The sequence below is a fragment of the Solanum lycopersicum genome, chromosome 2 (assembly GCF_036512215.1).
Source record: "Solanum lycopersicum chromosome 2, SLM_r2.1".
Lineage (NCBI taxonomy): Eukaryota > Viridiplantae > Streptophyta > Magnoliopsida > Solanales > Solanaceae > Solanum > Solanum lycopersicum.
Window position 1 is genome coordinate 69,532,463 of NC_090801.1, and position 16,943 is coordinate 69,549,405.

Sequence of the window (16,943 nt, forward strand, 5' to 3'; positions counted from 1 at the left end):
TATATATATCTTTCCTTTTAAAAGGGTGTTAATTAGCGAGAGACAAAATTTGTAAGTGAATTAATTTTCTTGGTGTTGGATAGAGCTGCCAACATAGGCTAGACCAGTTTGCAGCAACGTAGAGTTGGGCAGGCAGACCCATCATCATGGGTGCAGCTCTATTCAGGATAAAGAAGAAGTGGTGTATGTAATGGGTATAGCCGTATAGAAAAGTTCTGTTGTTCATTACGAATTTTTGTGCTAATTATATGATTAACTAAAATGGTACTATTTGTATATACAGCTCATATTCACAAACTAGATGTACTTGGCAAAGCCCTAAATATCCGTCTAATTATTGAAAAACTCAATAACTGCAACATTTAACTCTGAGATGCAGGGAGTCAAGGAACCTTCTTTCCATCTTTTTTTGCTATTGATTCGTTTTTCTACAAATCCTGATTAACACGAGTCTCTAAAGAAATTGTAAATAACAGCAGCATTTACCTTTTAAAAGATTGTAGAACAGACAGGGATATATATATATATATATATATGTGGTTCAAGAGATTTAGATAAGATGGACAGAAAAGTGAAGCAGATTTTACCATACAGAGAAATTTAATGCTAGGTACAGCAACATCCTGATAATAAATAATACAGATGAAAATTCATACCAAATACTAAACCTGTTAACTACATGATCTGTTGGCTGTATAAAACCAAAGTTTTCAACTTTCAATTAATCTTCTTGTACATATTGAATACTCAAAATGATGCAGGATAGTTTTCTTCATTCCTGTTCGCCCTTTGGCTGTGAGAGGTGCAAAAACGAAATTTATATAGATCTGCTAAAAAATGTCACCGACAATGAAGAGATTGGTCTCTTGAATTGTGAGATGGTTTGATGTGTCAATGAAATGATTTAACATGGAAAATCTGACACCTAGACTTGTATCCATCACTAGCTGCAGCCTGCTCAAACTTTTTGATTGCAGCATCGTTCTCTTGTAGGCTGGTCTGCACAAAGAAGCGTGCCCACCAAGAAGAGCTCCGCATTTTTGCCTATACATGGAAAACCAAATTCTCTTAGCTATAATTTCAGAGCAGAATGATAAAAGGAAAAAAGTGATACAAGGATCATGTCTTCCTAAAGATTAGAGAATCTATGCCTGAGAACAGTTTTCAAATAAGCAAAAGATCATCAACCTGGTGCTGTAGATAGTACTGCACATTGCAACATCAGTTCTCTAGTTTGTTTTTGTTATTTTAACACTTAATTTTTCAGCTTAGTTCTTGGTTTAGTGGTATAAATACCCCACATCAGGAAGCTACCACAGAATGCATTTCAACTAATAAGCATTTAACCTATAATCGTCCCTCAGAACATCGAGAGAGATGTTTCTTAGATGCGTTCACTACCCTAGACGTGGGACTTTCATACTTTTGATTACTTTTTCCACCATCAATCACCCAAAATAGCAACACAAGACCTTTTATGTGGAATGTGGGACTAATCAGAAAAATTCCAGTCCACTTGTGAGCTCAACTTCATTAATATACGAAAGTAGAACTCTTATGTTGGTACCTATACACATTAAATTGAAGTAATCTACTCTAATAGGACGGGTGTACCATCATAGACAGAAGCTCAAAGTGCATTTAACAGCCATTCAAAATCAATAATCAACTGACAACAATTACCAACCAAACCAAGTGATAACTGAATGACGAGACAGCAACTTACAGGACGTCCAAACTTGGATAGCTCGGCGACTTTAGCTCTGGAGTGACCAGGGTAACCTGATAATTTAGAACAATAGAAAAAATTAACATACGATCAAGTAAAATGAACCACAAAGTGCTTTCAATAACAACAGATATTCTCCTCACGGTAACTTGGAGGGAAAGATATTTGTCTCTCAAAAGCAAATATTCAATTAATCATGTGCTATGTACGGCAGTGACAGAGGTAGGCATTTAACTTATAAATAGGAACTCTCTTACAGATTTTTCTTTTTTCCTTTGTTACTTTTTTTCCTTTTGGGTGTTGCACATGTGTGTTTGGGGATGAGGTGGGGGTTGGGGGGGGGGGGGAGAAGGTTATAAGATACTAGCTCTGGGAGGCAGATGCTTTCAACACCACCTACCCAAACAAAAGAAGGCACTATCCACAGTTGGCTTAATTAGAGAATTTATTTTCTCATAAGCAGATTAACTATATCCAATGAGGATATTCTAGCTCCAAATATAGACGTATCGAATATATTCTAAAACTAGAAGACTTTTTTTCTGATTTTTTTTAATTGGTGAACTGCAACCCTCCATATCCCCTCCCCTGTCAGGAGTCAAAAAGGATCCCTTTCCCACTTCGCTCCTTTACAGACTTGAACTCCCAACCTCTTGTTGGAAGTGGAGCCCTCTTGTCACTGGAGCAACCTCGCTTGCTAATTCTAAAAACCAGGCTATTGCGAAGCAGTAGTATAATGACATGAATTCAATTTGTATATAGTCCAACTGTTCACCACAAGAGGTATCTTTAGTGAGTAATTATAAGAGTTAAATGTCAAGCATTTGTCGGCAGTACTCCAGAAAAAGCAATTTTAATAACAGCTAAGAACTTTTCACGCAGTGTACCTTAAGTTTAAAAAGTTACCTGTAACTATGACTAGACCATCAGCTGACACCCTTGCTAACTCTGGAATAGTCTTGTTTAGATATCTAGGAGATAAGTAATCTACTGCATCCGAAACGATAACAAGAGCAAATGATTTTGGCCTGTAGGGTAATGGGAATTTGATGTCTGCCACACGTACTATTCCTCTGCGGATAAGATTCTTGCAGTTCACATCAACATCCTCAACATCATAAGGTTCAATACCCCATGCTTCAGTTTCTTCTTCTTTTAATAGTTTGGATACCACGGAACAAGTATCAGGCCCCACGTGCAAAACTTTGCGCATGCTGTCACCATATGCCTTCTTTAAATAAGGTATAGCCTGGTGAACCTCCGAAGTGCAGGTAAATTCACCTGCAACCATCGAAAGAGAGTTGCTTTTTTTGAACAAACTGAATTCGCAAATACAGTACAAACTCATAGTGGAACATCACACCCTGAAATAAGATATGCACTCTCAACTTCGTTTAGTCTGATAAGAGATGCTAGCAGACATGCTTTCAGTCTTATCCTGTATGAATCATTTCAAGATGGAATAAAAGATCTTTCTAGTTCGTGATGAAGGCAAACTATTTGATGATGTACAAAATATATGACTGACTACGCTTTGACATATCCTTCTACAAGTTAGAATCACTCAAGAAATATACACTTGTCCCCTATGTAGCTTAAGACTATGACTCTTTCCATGATCTCCTATGACATTGATCAGTTATATGAAATAAAGAATGTGAATTGCTAGACTACAGATCTTTACTAAATTTGGAAAGATGCCAACGGTTTTAGCATGCAAGAAATGTGAGACTCTTCCCCATATAGGATCCTGAAAAAGCTACTAATTTGTAGATTAAGGCTCCCTACTTTGGGCATCTGAATTAGCGGTGAAACCTGAGAAATCTTTCCGCTGTTAATTGTTGGTATTAAATCCAAGGTAAGAAGCTTTCAGATTCAAGGACTTTAACATTGATCACTTGTGTAATTATTTGTTTGAAATCCTGACCTCCCATATCCCCTAGCAATTCATCTTAAATTATCCTCTTGAAAAAGCAAGTGTAATCCATTATTGATGAATACCACAAACACAGAGATAATTTAATGGCATGATGCGACAGAAACTACCATTACTTGAGGGTGCTTACCTTCAAGCCTGCTGAGTGCTGAACTTCCAGATGTACCTATTATGGAAACATAACCAATCAGCCAACATATAGAAAGCCAATTACTATAAAGCAAAAAATACAACTGGCAATTGGGATCTTGTTACCACTGAGTAAAAATAAGATAATATGAAGTATGTGTTGAGAGGATAAGAACAATAGCCAATGAAAATTTCTGATTGGTGTAGGAAAGAAAAATATATCATCACAGATGCAGCCGGTGATCCCATAAAATTAGGAAGCAGACAACACTGAAATGATTGCTTATTTTAGACCCAAGGAAAAAATAAATACCTGAGCCTCGATAGAAATAGCCAATAACAAGGACAGCACCCTGAAATTAGTAGATAAAATAGTTAAGTGCATTTAACTGGAAACATAGCCCAAATTAGGAGACCAGATATTAAAACAAAGTGAATATATATAGCTAGAATGAATCATACTTGATCACCAGTTATAGTGCCTTCAGATAAGTAATTATGGAACTTACAAGAATGAGAAGGACAGTAGGTAACAAAGGAGTAGGGCGCGATTTCGGATGAAAAAGGCCTCCGAGGCTTCCACCACCAGCAAAGCGCCGTGTGGGGTTTCCGGGCCTTCTAGACATAATTGCTTTTAGTGGAGTATTGAGTCCAGTATACTACACCTGGAACCAAATTAGAAAAAGAAATTTTGTAACCAATGCTCCTCACTCCAACAATAGATATGAACATGTAGAAACAAAGTATTGTTGATCAATTGTTAACACAACGGATCCACAATATGATATGTGGATTCACAGGAAATCAGCAACTATTGCTTAGATTAGGTAGATGTATCAAGAAATCTAAATATTTTTACATATTTAAATGTAAATCCAATCATTAGTATATTAACTTGAGGTAGTTGTAGGAACCCATAAACTTCATGTCCTAAATCACATTTGAACACGAGCATGTTGTTTTTAAACCACCTTTGGGTCACACACAGAGACTATTAAGAACCAGTATGGTGATCAAGGATCCCCAAAATAAATATAATAAATGAGCTTAACTAAATACAGATGTGTAAAGTAACCCAAAAATGGAAATCCACCCAACTTTCTTTTTATTCTACACATGGATTGTCACATACGAAACTACAGCCACTCTAATTTCAACAGAAGAAAGAACTTCATTATCCAAAAATAACGACAGAAAAGTTTCTTGATCTTGAACGAGTTACCAATTATGGTTTTATCTTTCAACTAGAGAAAGTGACTCAATACGCAATTCTTGAAGAAAACAAATGAGCGGCCAAAAGGGACAATGTGGATCTGCTAAAGAAATAACATAAATAACAGCAAAATCAAGATTCAAGATTCAGACAAGTAGAGAATCGGTTAACAAGATTCAGAATTTAGATGAAGTAGGTAATGGCATTTGACAGTATAATCAAGAAAAAGTATAAAAACAGAGAGATTAGATTTCAAGAAAATGAATATCGGAAACAGGGTAGAAATTGAAAGAGGCAAGGGAAACCAACCAAATCACGACGAGAGAAGCTTTAGAATAGGGAATTAAGGAAAAAAAGAATTAATCTTCAAAGGTTGTTTGTTTGTTGCTAGATTTGGATCTATTGTTGTGTTTACTTAGAAACATATGCATGCTCAGGTCAGATGGAACGCGTATTTTCTTGGGTGTAAGTAAGTGAAAACCAATCAAAAACTAGCCTAGCGGATGGGGGACCCTGAAAGACAGCAAATGTCAAACACGTAGGATTTCATCCTTTATTATAGAGAGCGATACTATATTATTTTGCCCCGTCGGTGATCCATCTTTATTAATCATAACAATATTACATACTCATTACACTTAACATGAACTAATTATACTCTTTCTTTTAATTTCTTAAGGAATATGTTTTCAAACTTTTTTAAAGACTTCTACTTTATTTTTTAACCTCCCTAAAATCATATTTAATTGATTAATCACGAGTTCTAAAGATATTTTGGTATCTCTGGTGCCTTTGGAAAATTTTAGGTTTTGTACTCTGAACAACGTCTAAAAATGATAGGGCTGACAGTTGCAGAAATGGATAAATGAGCTTTCTGCTACGTACTTGGTTTTATCAGATTTCCCAAAGTGTGTCGGCAAGTACTGGTTGATGAAGAATATGGCGAAAAGCTCTACTTTGATAACTGAGAAATATACAATCACAAACCACTTCGGACTTTGCTCTACAACTTGATAGTTTTGTCACACAAGCACTTGAGACGTCTACTTCTACAACAGCACATGATATGTCACGGCTCACAAGTTTTTCAAAGTACATGATGTAACATAAAGGAAATATCATCTATACACTACAGGCTGTGGGCCGAAAATGGGTGTGAAAGCCAGAAGCATGTAACTTGCAAGAGAGCCTGTGAACCCGTTACAATAGGCATTTTCGTAGTTTGATAGCACCTCTTAATATTCTGAGAAATACCAGATATAGAATAACCTTATTCATATTTAAAGTGGGAGTGAAGACATCCCGAATAACTGATGACCACAGTCCAAAAGGCAGCTCCAATCCATGTTCGAATATTCCATGTCAAGGGGATGCACGTACGTACTTGTTAGTCATGAGTCCTCCTATCTATGTTAAAGCTTCCACAGCTGCTATAAATAAACACTATTGCTCAACCGCTATTCTCGCATCCTCTGTGCGTGGTGGTCTCCATTTACGGTCAAATATATCCTTCTCTATGGTTTTCTGGGGCTTCAATTTTTCATCAAGAAGCTCCAGCAACTCTTGCAACCCAACACCTGTTAAGGCAGATGTCTTGACATGTGGAGCAGACTCGGATCCAAACTGATTTTCACTTCCAACGACCTCCCACTTGTTAGAGGGGTCGTTTTGCTGGACCTCAGCACTCCCACAGCCCACTAAGGAACCATTATAGTCGACCCAGGACTCTTGTTCATCACCTGAGACCAACTCGTCGGTGTAGTTACCTTGTTGATCATCTATGACCTCTCCAAGCTTGCCTGATTGCTCAAAGTCCTCATCTTCATTATCATCATATTCAAGGAGGTCCTCTTCACACAATTTATTGGATGCAACATCATTGTTTTCTTCTAACCCGCTAGGAACTTCATCCTCATTGCAATAACCATCTCCAACAAAATCCTCGCGAAGATCAATCTACATAAATTTCGAAATACTGAAGCAATGCATCTGGATCCATGTTTCAGAATTTTTGAATATCCGTCCGTTTTTAAAATTTAGGGAATGATAGTGTTATTCTACTTACCTTATTCCAAACTTCAATCATATTCTGGAGCTTCTGCTCAGAGACTCCTATCTGCCCGAGAACTTGCAACACTGCTTCCCGCTGCTCATTTAGGTTTGGTGCACTCGAGTCCAGAACGTGCTGCAAGAATATGGAATCTATCAGATTAGAAACTTTATAGTTCAAGCAACTTTTCTTTAGCTAACAGATTACAATTCTGTGTTCAACATCATTTGGTGGAGCTTGGGAGCACATAATATGTTAACAACATCGAAAATGTAATTAGAGAAAGAAGATACCACAAGAAGGTCAGCTTCAACAACCTCTTCCAATGTTGCATGAAAGGCCTCTACTAGCTGCACAAAATAAAAGAACACTTTTTGAAAAATCAAGTCCAAGTGATTGCTAAGGTCTCTGCTGCCATAACAAGAGGACCAGGTGGTGACACTATCCACTCACCTGTATAGGCAATTCTGATATGAATCCCACAGTATCACTGAGCAGCACTTTCCTTCTGAATATTAAGTATTTAATCCAATGACCAAAAAGGGGGTGAGCATCATTCTCGGCAAAAGGCATAAATCAAATTAGCTACTTCAATATTTTGTAAACCCAGTTACTAAGACATCCCATCTATGCAAGAAAAACTTAATGGACCTCCTTTCCACTTAGAGAAATATCAACTTCTCTGTATAACAGGATAAGTCTATTTGAATAGTCTGACGAAAATAGCTTCATTTTTTAAATTGATTGCTTAGGGAACTTCACCAACGTTTTTGCAACAAAAAAGTTTAATGGAAGTACAAAGCGAACTACATGAAAAAATTAAGAACTGCAATTCACTTCCAGTAAGAAGCTACAAAATAGAAAAAAAATTGTCAGATGTCTATTTCTTATTTCTCCTATCCATGTTTGGTAAGACATTGATATTGTATGGACAAATTGAAACAAAAACTTCAATTTATTACAGCATCATAGCTTTTAAGAGTACTAACAAACTGTAGCAGAGCTATGTGTAAGGAAACATTAAACTTTCCAATTATTTCTCAAACCAAAAGGGAGGTCCTTCTAGTTTCTCTTCACTAGATGGATGGTCTAACAAATTCATCCAATTTCATATTACCCTGATGGGAGAACGACACTTCTTAACTTGGGGTCCACTGTGGCAAACAATCTGCACAATTAAGAGCCCAAATGTTGGATAGTGTCATATAACTCAACTTGTCACAATTTCAAGCTTAACTGACATCCAGCATCAGAGTCAAACTACAGACTAGCAAGTTGTTTACCATACCGATCATCACAGTAGAGAAAGCTCTCTGATACTGCACTAACCAAAGTAGATTTCCCCTGTTAAGGAAACAATTTCATCCATCATAAGAGATTGTAGTAATATCACATTAATAGGATTTACGTGTTTCAGATCAACCTACAGCATTTGTGTAACCAACAACAGCAACTGTAGGAATTTCTTGACCATCTGATCCTCCATGCCTCTTACGAGCAGCACGCTGCAATGCTCGCGTACGACGAACCTCTTTAATCTCAGATAACAATTGATTCCTCCGTTCTAAAATTCTGAAACCGAAAGCAGTAGAAGTAGAAATATATCATATGTATACATGAGCGAGTGAAACACTATTGGATCATTAACAACTAACTGGAAACAGTGAGTACGGAATGTATTCAGTATATAGACAACCTCTACTATTGACTGAAAATAATTCACTAATCAAATACACGACAAACCCAAAAGGACAAATATATTTCCACTGACAAACATTTCATGGTTAAACCATATATTATCACAGACTATTCTTCAAGTTACCACATTCATTTTCATTTTTCTTCTGTAGTTCTAGAGAACACACACATGATCACAAAAAATATGATGATATCATATAGCCCTTGAAAGCAGTAGTTGCTTACTGCTACAGACTATTGAGTTATATTCATCCACTCAGCTTCATTTTGCATCTGAATCTCTAATAAAGTGAGGTTCATATTCCTTTAGACTCTCAAATAATATTTCTTTAAACGAGATCCCTTGCATAAGTTGACTCATACACAGAGTTGTGTATGCAAAAACATGCACAATCAATTATTAGCCAGAAAGTTTGTATAATAAGAACAACTATGCCTCAATGGCAAGCTAGTTGGGCTGGGTGGCTGGATAAATGCATCCTCAATGTCTATTTCGCTTGATTTTGACCACGTTTCATTCCTATATCAATAACTTAAGAGTTCTCTAGCTTAAGAAATTCTCTACATGTTCAAGTGACAGACTGAACCTATCCAGCTTTATCTATCCACAAAAACGTTTAACAAAATTATAGTACATCAAGGTCAGTAACAAACCTGCGCCGCTGAAGCTGCAATTCTGTCTCTCCAGCACCACTAATGAAACCACGTCCCCCGCTTCCTCTCCTGCAAGTGAAAATGGCATACTTCAGAAACTCTAGCAGCAGCAGCTGCAATTTCTTAAATTTCAGCAATCATCTTGGTTACAGTAAACATATAACTGAAAAGTGGACAACTCTGCCAAGAAATCAATCTTTGAACTTCCAAATGCATCCTTCAGTAGAGATAAAAGCCAGTAAGCAATAATTACCCTCTGGCACTAACTACTTCAGCTTCTCCACCTACACCAAAACCATAACGTCCACCAGGACCGCGCACACGAACAAGACGACTTTTTTTGTACATAAGTGCAGCCAACTCAGCCTGTAAGTTAACGGAAAGTCAGAGCGACTGCGACGGTCCAAGTATTCCTTCTTCATTAGGCACAAAAAACGATCATCTAAAAATACATTGAACACCATAGCAAGATAGAGCAGCAGGTCACCTGTAGCTTAGCTTCTTTCGTCTGAGCATGTGCATTGAAAATCTCTATTATCAGGCCTACACGGTCCAGAACAGGTTTACCCCAAGCCCGCTGCAGTTGAAGAACAAATCATAAAAATAAAAGTTAAGGGGAATACATAGAAACCTTGGCTGATGGATAATTGTAGCTGTGAGATTAATTGATGTCTGCCTTCAGATTATGAATATAACTAACAAGACAGGAAGTCAGCAACTTTTCCAATGGCTCAATCAGTTTCTTTTAGATCAGAAAATTAATAAACCAACAAGCACAATGACTTACTTCTAAATTTCGCTGCTGTATGCCAGTAAGAATTGCATTTACAAAAATGGCATCTATTCCTTCCTGCTAACAAAATGCCAGTGACCTATCAGCCTGATTAACCGTTAACAGTTTCATAATGCTAGGAGAATTAATGAATTTATTAAATCAAATTCATATAGTAAATCCTCTACCTGAGTATCCAAAGAATTAACATGGCATTTCACTGTATCCACAGTTCCAGGTCCAAAAAATGTATCTGCCATAACAAGCACAATGCACAAATCATTTCAAGAATAGGCCATAGATCAAAAACTTACCAAGAGTTGGCTATGCTTTCTACCAATAACTTCAGGAAGATTCACACTCTCCCCCTTAAACAACAAGTCAGCTCTTATATAAGGAAAGCATTTCGACGACCATATTCTATAAGGAAGAACCCCATTGCAAAGGCTGAGGTCTATCAGACAGTTTCAACAGACAAACTTTAGCATAGATGAAGGGGGAAATGTGAGCACAAATATCTAGTTCCAACAATAACTCTTCTGCTTCTTTCTATATCCCCTCTATAGAGAACACAGTCAACTTTGTTTTGATCTGAAGGTGATTAAGGTGAGAGAAAAAGAGGGAAAGTGGTATAGAAATTTTACTTTCCCTTAAGGATGTGGTGTCAGCATAATCATTTACCAATAAGAATTCTGTACTCTTGCCAGCATGATAGTTTCATTTAACACATTTTCAAAGAAACAAAAATGAAATTTGATGAGGAAGTATTAGGATATGTCAAAATGACAGTGCGTCAAGCACTTAAAGTTATTGAATGAAGCCCTTATTTTGTGACTTTGTTGCTTTATAAGTAGCACTATAACTGCCCAAGCCCATAGTTTGTTTTCCCTATTAAGTAGCACTATAGTTGTTCGAGGTAATGGGGGCATAAAAACGAGCCTTCATATAGATTGATTATTTATAAATTTTACATAAATTACCCAAGTTTCTTACTTCTTTCCCAAGTACAAGCAATATTGCAGAATGGAAGATATCAACTGGGAAAAAGCAGAGCTCAAAGTGCAAATATAACCATCAATGATCAAACCTGTTTAAGCTATTTTACTGTATCTTCCCAGTTTCAGATACTCTTTTACTAACTACATTCAATGTGACAGACATTACTCTAAGTTGACTGTCTTCACTCCCTGAAGAAATGAACCACCATAATGGAGAACCTTCTTGCTTATTTCAGAGCTATTGATAAGACAAAACAATATCATACTTCACATTAATGACTTTAAGAAAAATTAATGCATTTGATTCAATGGGGAAGAGATCATAACCAGCTAAAATGCTTGAAAACAGGTTAAGGAATTGTGTTCAATACATTCATGAAATCTCAAATTTCATACAGGTAAGGAAACCAGGTGACATATGAGAAAACCAGCACTTGGTAGCCTTATTTTATGTACCTTTTTAGGGATGACATTGCGGCTGTAACACAAAATGTATCAATAAGTTGAAGATAATAATCACTTCTGTTGAGCAAGCCTTTTTAAAATCTTATAAAAGTTAGACTGTACAGTTTTATCTCAATGTGTAGATATCCGGTCACTAAATACACGTGAAGGAATATTAAGAAAAATATACAATTCTGGCTGCTGCATTGCTTAGATTCAGACGAACTACTTTCCGTGATTTTTTTCCGTTAAAATAGGATGAGATTAGAGTTAGCAGTTTAGAGTAGAAAAGGCATTTTTCTTCACAACATACTCAAAGGTCAGATATAACATAATTCTGAGGTTAGTTTTAACAAATTCAAAAGGGACTCGTCCATGAAGATAACAAGTTCTCCATCACTTTTTATAGGTTGAAAGGGAATTTGGCATATTGTTCGCAGTAACTGTTGGTTATTTGCTTACCTGAAAAAAGAGCGTCAAAAAAACTAGAAAAATTAAAAAGAATGCTTTTGTTTCAGCAGTTGTCTGAAAAGTTGATTACCCAGTCTATGAAAGAACATAAGAACATAAACCAGCACCTGTGATTTAATCTTGGAGGTCCTGGTTCTTGGTTTTACTATATGTTACAGTTACCTACAGATTTAATACAACTATTGTTTGGATTTCTACAGAGAATTCATATAATGCCCCTAACCGAATTTATGCGAGGATTCAAACAACTTTTCCTTTGATTACGATTTTCTCAAACTTATTAGCTATATTGCATTATAGCAGATTCCATGTTTATTTTCAAATATGTACATTAAATTTATTAAATATTTGATGAATCTATATCCGATTTCTTGATCAAAATTAAGTGTTCTGACACTCGTAGTGCGAATTGAAACAAAGAACGCAAAGAATCATTTAACATTTTACGTGACAAGAGGAACAATGGTATGGAAAACGCACCAGCGCGAATTGATCGAGAAGCCGGGTTTTGGACGACAAGATGATGGGGCATTTGTTTATCAAGAAACTCAGTATCGTAGAACCCATGTCTTTGTTCTTCAAGGGAATTAGCCAGGTTCAGTGCCTCATTAAGTTTAGGCTTGAGAACCGAATCAGGCCGAAACCGAGGCTGAACAACAAATAGCCTTGGAGGACTCTTAGGGTCCGTGTTGAAGTCATCTCCTGACCCATCTTGATGCTTCTGTAGAAGAAGAGAGCTACAAGGTGATGACAGAGAATGGAATAAAGATGATTGAGTAGACGGTGATGGATTAACGAGCAAGTGGATTGATTGAGTTTGAGTAGGCAGTAGAGAGATTGAGAATTGAGAGAAGTGGCGTAGGGCTTGAGGAAGGCAAATCCCGGAGGTTAAAGAAGATCGCAAGTTAGAGATTGTTCTTAACATCGGAGACGACGGTGTTCATTAGGCGTTTCCGGCCGGTAACAACTGATATTCTACGGCATATATATATATGGGGTAACAGTGTCGGCGGTGGAGTTGGCATTGTGCATGGTGGGTTAGCCCAAAACCGATTTCGCTAAAAGTTGAACGGCCCAAGCCCAACCCTTATTGATAGGCCTAAATTAGGAAATGTATGCGACTCTAATTTCTAAAAATCCATTGAGAACTTGGGACAAATATTTACCTAACTATTAATTTCTCTTTAAATTTTAAAACTTGTCCCAATTTTTTATATTTTATGAAAAGTCTTTTTTTTTTTGGTGACCTTAAGTTTCAACTAATTCCCATCTACCTTTTTTGATAATCTGATCTAAATATGCAGGCACGTTTTGAAGAGATTATTTAAAAATCGTGAAGAGACCGACAAGGCCTAAAATAGCCTTAAAATATTGAAAATGATATAAAATTACCTTTCATCCACCTATTGGCTTTAAAATGTCCTTTTCATCCACCTATTGGCTCCAAATTTAAATATTTTTTAAAATACTGGCGTTCAACTATTAATTATAAATTTAATTTATTAATATATTTTATAAACCAATCCACTACCCACTCATTACTAACTAAACCTCACTCAATTAATAATATAATTATAATATCAAAATCGTCATAAATACTACTAAAACACGATGAAATTATAGATTACTGAAAATGATATTCAAAATTATTCGAGTCTGAATCGAAGCCCCAATTAAATTTAGGTTGAGCCGCTTATTTAGGAGGACACTTTGTTTCAAAATTAAATTGGAAATTTATGATTAAAGGTAAATAAATAATACATCCTGAATTAATTCATGCACTTTTTTAAATATAATTTTATAAATGTTTATGATTTATTTTAAAACCTTTAATATATTATTTTGAAAAAAAATTACCTATGAAGTAACATCACATAATTGAGATGTAAGAATAATTAAGATGAACATAGTCAGACTTTTAAGTTTATCGATGATTTTTATGTAGCCACTTGAATGTATGATAATTTACTTCTATATTTTTAAAAACACTCAATTGACAGTAAGTTGCATTAATAATGTGATGGGTTCATTAATTTAGAAGGATTTAATTAGTAATGAGTGGATAGTGGATTGATTTATAAATTACACTAATAAGTTAAATTATAACAAATAGTTGAGCGCCACGTATTTTAAAAAATATTTAAATAGTTTAAATATAAAACTGTTAAATAAGTGGTCAATTTTGAACCAAAAGGTAGATGACAAGGATATTTTGGACCCAATAGGTGGGTGGAAAGGGCATTTTGGAGCTAATAGGTGGATGAAGGGTAATTTTGTACTATTTTCAATACTTTGAGGATATTTAGGCCCTTTTTGAATATTATATTAAACAATAATCAGTTGATATTATTATTATTATTATTTTCACTAAAAGATTAGTGTAATTGTAATTGGACAAATTATAATAGCGGTTAATTGTGTTTTTAGTAGTTTTTATCAAAATAACATATTATGATTGTAGAATAATATACTATTTATATTGTTATAAAAATATAATTTCGTGGTCAAATTTATAAGTATTTTGGGTAGGTGTTTGAACTTATATTTTTAGGAGGAGGAAAAAACCACTTTGAAATGTCAAATTTTATTTCCACAATTAAATAAAAATATTTATTTAAAACAGAGTGGTCATATAATGTTTTAAAGAAATTAAGAAAACTTGATTATAACAAAATTCAAACAAAAAATTCCTTTAAAAGTTTAGAGATTCTCTTTCCGCTTCAAGAAGATAGTAATGCTTGAAATGTCCAATAATTTGCAATTATCTGATATTTTCACTAAACATGTTGATTAAATTTGAAAAAATTATATTAATTAAGAAAAAAACGTTTGATCATTTGAAAAGAGAAACAAATTTAAAACTATTTTATTAATCAAAGATGAATAAACTCACCCAAGATGTATACAGACTCCATGTGTCAAGACTTTTATTTTGTGCATGAAAAATAACAAGACCCAAGAAGGAAATGTATTAGGTAATTCTTGAAAACAAAAACCTGATTCAAACAAATAAGTAATGACGGGGCAGTCACAATATATAAAACAAAGTATATGATAGCGTATCACCTGCTTACTAATACAAAGATTCAATAAAGAAGTTAGAGCTCAGATTTCAGACAAACATGAAATTTATTGATTCTAACCCATTCAATATAACACTTAACACGATGCTTCACGATATAGACAGGGCAAAACATAAATATATACAGAAACAGGAATAAAGTGTAAGATTATGCAGCAATTGATTTGGAAATGAGAAAGGAGAGAGAAGAAATGAGGAGCTTAAAATAATTGAACTGTCTTGCATTCCGTTCCCTTCAAATCAGATATTTATACAAGTAACTAACTGATTCATTAACTATTTGTTGGTCTTTTGAGCATTTTATATTTGAGACACGGGAGTTACATAATTGGTTAGAATTTGATGAAAAGTTGCAACTTTTATAAAAAAAAATGGTGACTTTTATGAAAAGTTCAAAGGATTGTAACTTTTTCAAAGATTTGTGACCTTTTTGGTAAGACACAATAAGAACTTTTTCGCACTACCCTTTATCTTTTATAAAAATTGAGAGCTTCCTCTCATTTTAAGAATAGAGTTTCTGGACTTTTTCTTCTACTACTAAATCTAGTATTTTAACTTTACTTTACTGCCATTGAGTGACTCATTGACACCATCGTTTTGGGTATCAATACACTGGTGATCGAGATCATTCTATCCTATGATGACATATTCCAAATCAAACCTCGAATACTAAAGGGAAATAATTTTCTAAAGGAGACATTGTACGTTCAGTGAGCTTGATCTTCTTTTTGTTTTCCAGATTCTGGTATTCATTAAACTTTGGTAACTTTATGTTTCTGCAAAGTTTGTTGAAAATACTAAGATTCTTTAAACACAAATTGATAACAATTCTTCTTTTTTCTAATATATTTCTGATTTTAGTTTCTCTATTGTTTTAATTTTCTAGTTGTGAAAATATTCTAAAACTTTGTTGTGTCTTATCAAATTCTTCAAATTCTACTTTATTCTAAGTATCTTGAAAATACAAGATTGAACAACACTTTTATAAATAATGAAATTTTGAATGAATTACCAATTAGTTATATTTTGGTATCGTAAATCTGCTGAATTATTGTCCGAAAGTTTGTATTGTCAACTATTCCTAGTAGCGAGGTTCGGGGTTGCTAATACCTCCTTATGAAACAAATAAAAGATATGAAAAGGTTTATAGTTTACATGAAAGGAAGGTTCACTTACCGGCCTGCTTAGATTGACTTAAAAGTTGGTCAAAGCCATTTTTAAGTAAATTTTTTATTTCTAAAGTATTTGATAAATATAAAAAATAATTTGAAATAAATCAAAAATGACTTAGAATTAGTTATGAAGTGTTTGGCAAGGTAGAAAATGATTTAAAATAAGTAAAAAATGACTTAAAATAAGTCAGAAATCAAAAGTAGGTCTCGCCTACTTTTTATTTTTTGATTTAAAGTCACTTCACTTTGACTTAAAAACTAAATTTTAAGTCAATCCAAACGGATCTAAGTGGTGAAACCAGAATTTTTGATAAATGGTTCAAAATCTGAAAAGATAAACATACGAAGTAGCCAAAGATAGTTCGTCATTTAATATATATGTGAAAATTATTATAATCATGCAAATATGATATATTTTTTTGTGAAAGGAGTTTCGAATGAATCCCCAATGTTAAGTTGGCTCCCCCACCACTAACTCGAGGTTCCAGATTAGTTCCTTGGTAAAAACTTTAGGGATCTCCCATAGTGGTTAGTTTTGTAGGTCTCTTATTTTCTACTATTACCTATGTAGATAAACAAATTTCAACTAATCTTT

At 34.7% G+C, this 16,943-nt stretch overlaps 2 protein-coding genes across 5 annotated transcripts; both read right to left on the bottom strand.

Annotated features, from left to right (window-relative positions):
* Positions 1 to 560: 560 nt before the first annotated feature.
* On the bottom strand, positions 561 to 5,985 carry LOC101245514 (probable pectin methylesterase CGR2). Of its 3 annotated transcripts, XM_010317739.4 has the most exons (8): positions 5,317 to 5,442; positions 5,017 to 5,110; positions 4,304 to 4,459; positions 4,108 to 4,147; positions 3,796 to 3,831; positions 2,636 to 3,010; positions 1,727 to 1,782; positions 561 to 1,044 (listed from the first exon to the last, which is right to left on the bottom strand). In XM_010317739.4, the coding sequence occupies exons 3-8, from the start codon at positions 4,418 to 4,420 to the stop codon at positions 892 to 894; spliced, it is 777 nt and encodes a 258-aa protein (XP_010316041.1). In that variant the 5' UTR covers positions 4,421 to 4,459; positions 5,017 to 5,110; positions 5,317 to 5,442; the 3' UTR covers positions 561 to 891. The 3 variants fall into 3 exon arrangements, with proteins under 3 accessions (XP_010316041.1, XP_069150702.1, XP_004231951.1); XM_069294601.1 differs by lacking the exons at positions 5,017 to 5,110; positions 5,317 to 5,442 and adding an exon at positions 5,893 to 5,985; XM_004231903.5 differs by lacking the exon at positions 5,017 to 5,110 and having other exon boundaries at positions 5,317 to 5,654.
* LOC101245217 (GTP-binding protein At3g49725, chloroplastic) lies at positions 5,948 to 13,362 on the bottom strand. 2 transcript variants are annotated; one of them, XM_004231902.5, is made up of 13 exons: positions 12,575 to 13,362; positions 10,370 to 10,434; positions 10,197 to 10,259; positions 9,897 to 9,986; positions 9,663 to 9,775; positions 9,410 to 9,478; positions 8,485 to 8,629; positions 8,346 to 8,401; positions 8,175 to 8,225; positions 7,511 to 7,565; positions 7,351 to 7,407; positions 7,073 to 7,192; positions 5,948 to 6,963 (listed from the first exon to the last, which is right to left on the bottom strand). In XM_004231902.5, the coding sequence occupies exons 1-13, from the start codon at positions 13,017 to 13,019 to the stop codon at positions 6,451 to 6,453; spliced, it is 1,842 nt and encodes a 613-aa protein (XP_004231950.1). In that variant the 5' UTR covers positions 13,020 to 13,362; the 3' UTR covers positions 5,948 to 6,450. The 2 variants fall into 2 exon arrangements, with proteins under 2 accessions (XP_004231950.1, XP_010316040.1); XM_010317738.4 differs by having other exon boundaries at positions 10,197 to 10,262; positions 12,575 to 13,147.
* Between the last annotated feature and the right edge of the window lie 3,581 nt (positions 13,363 to 16,943).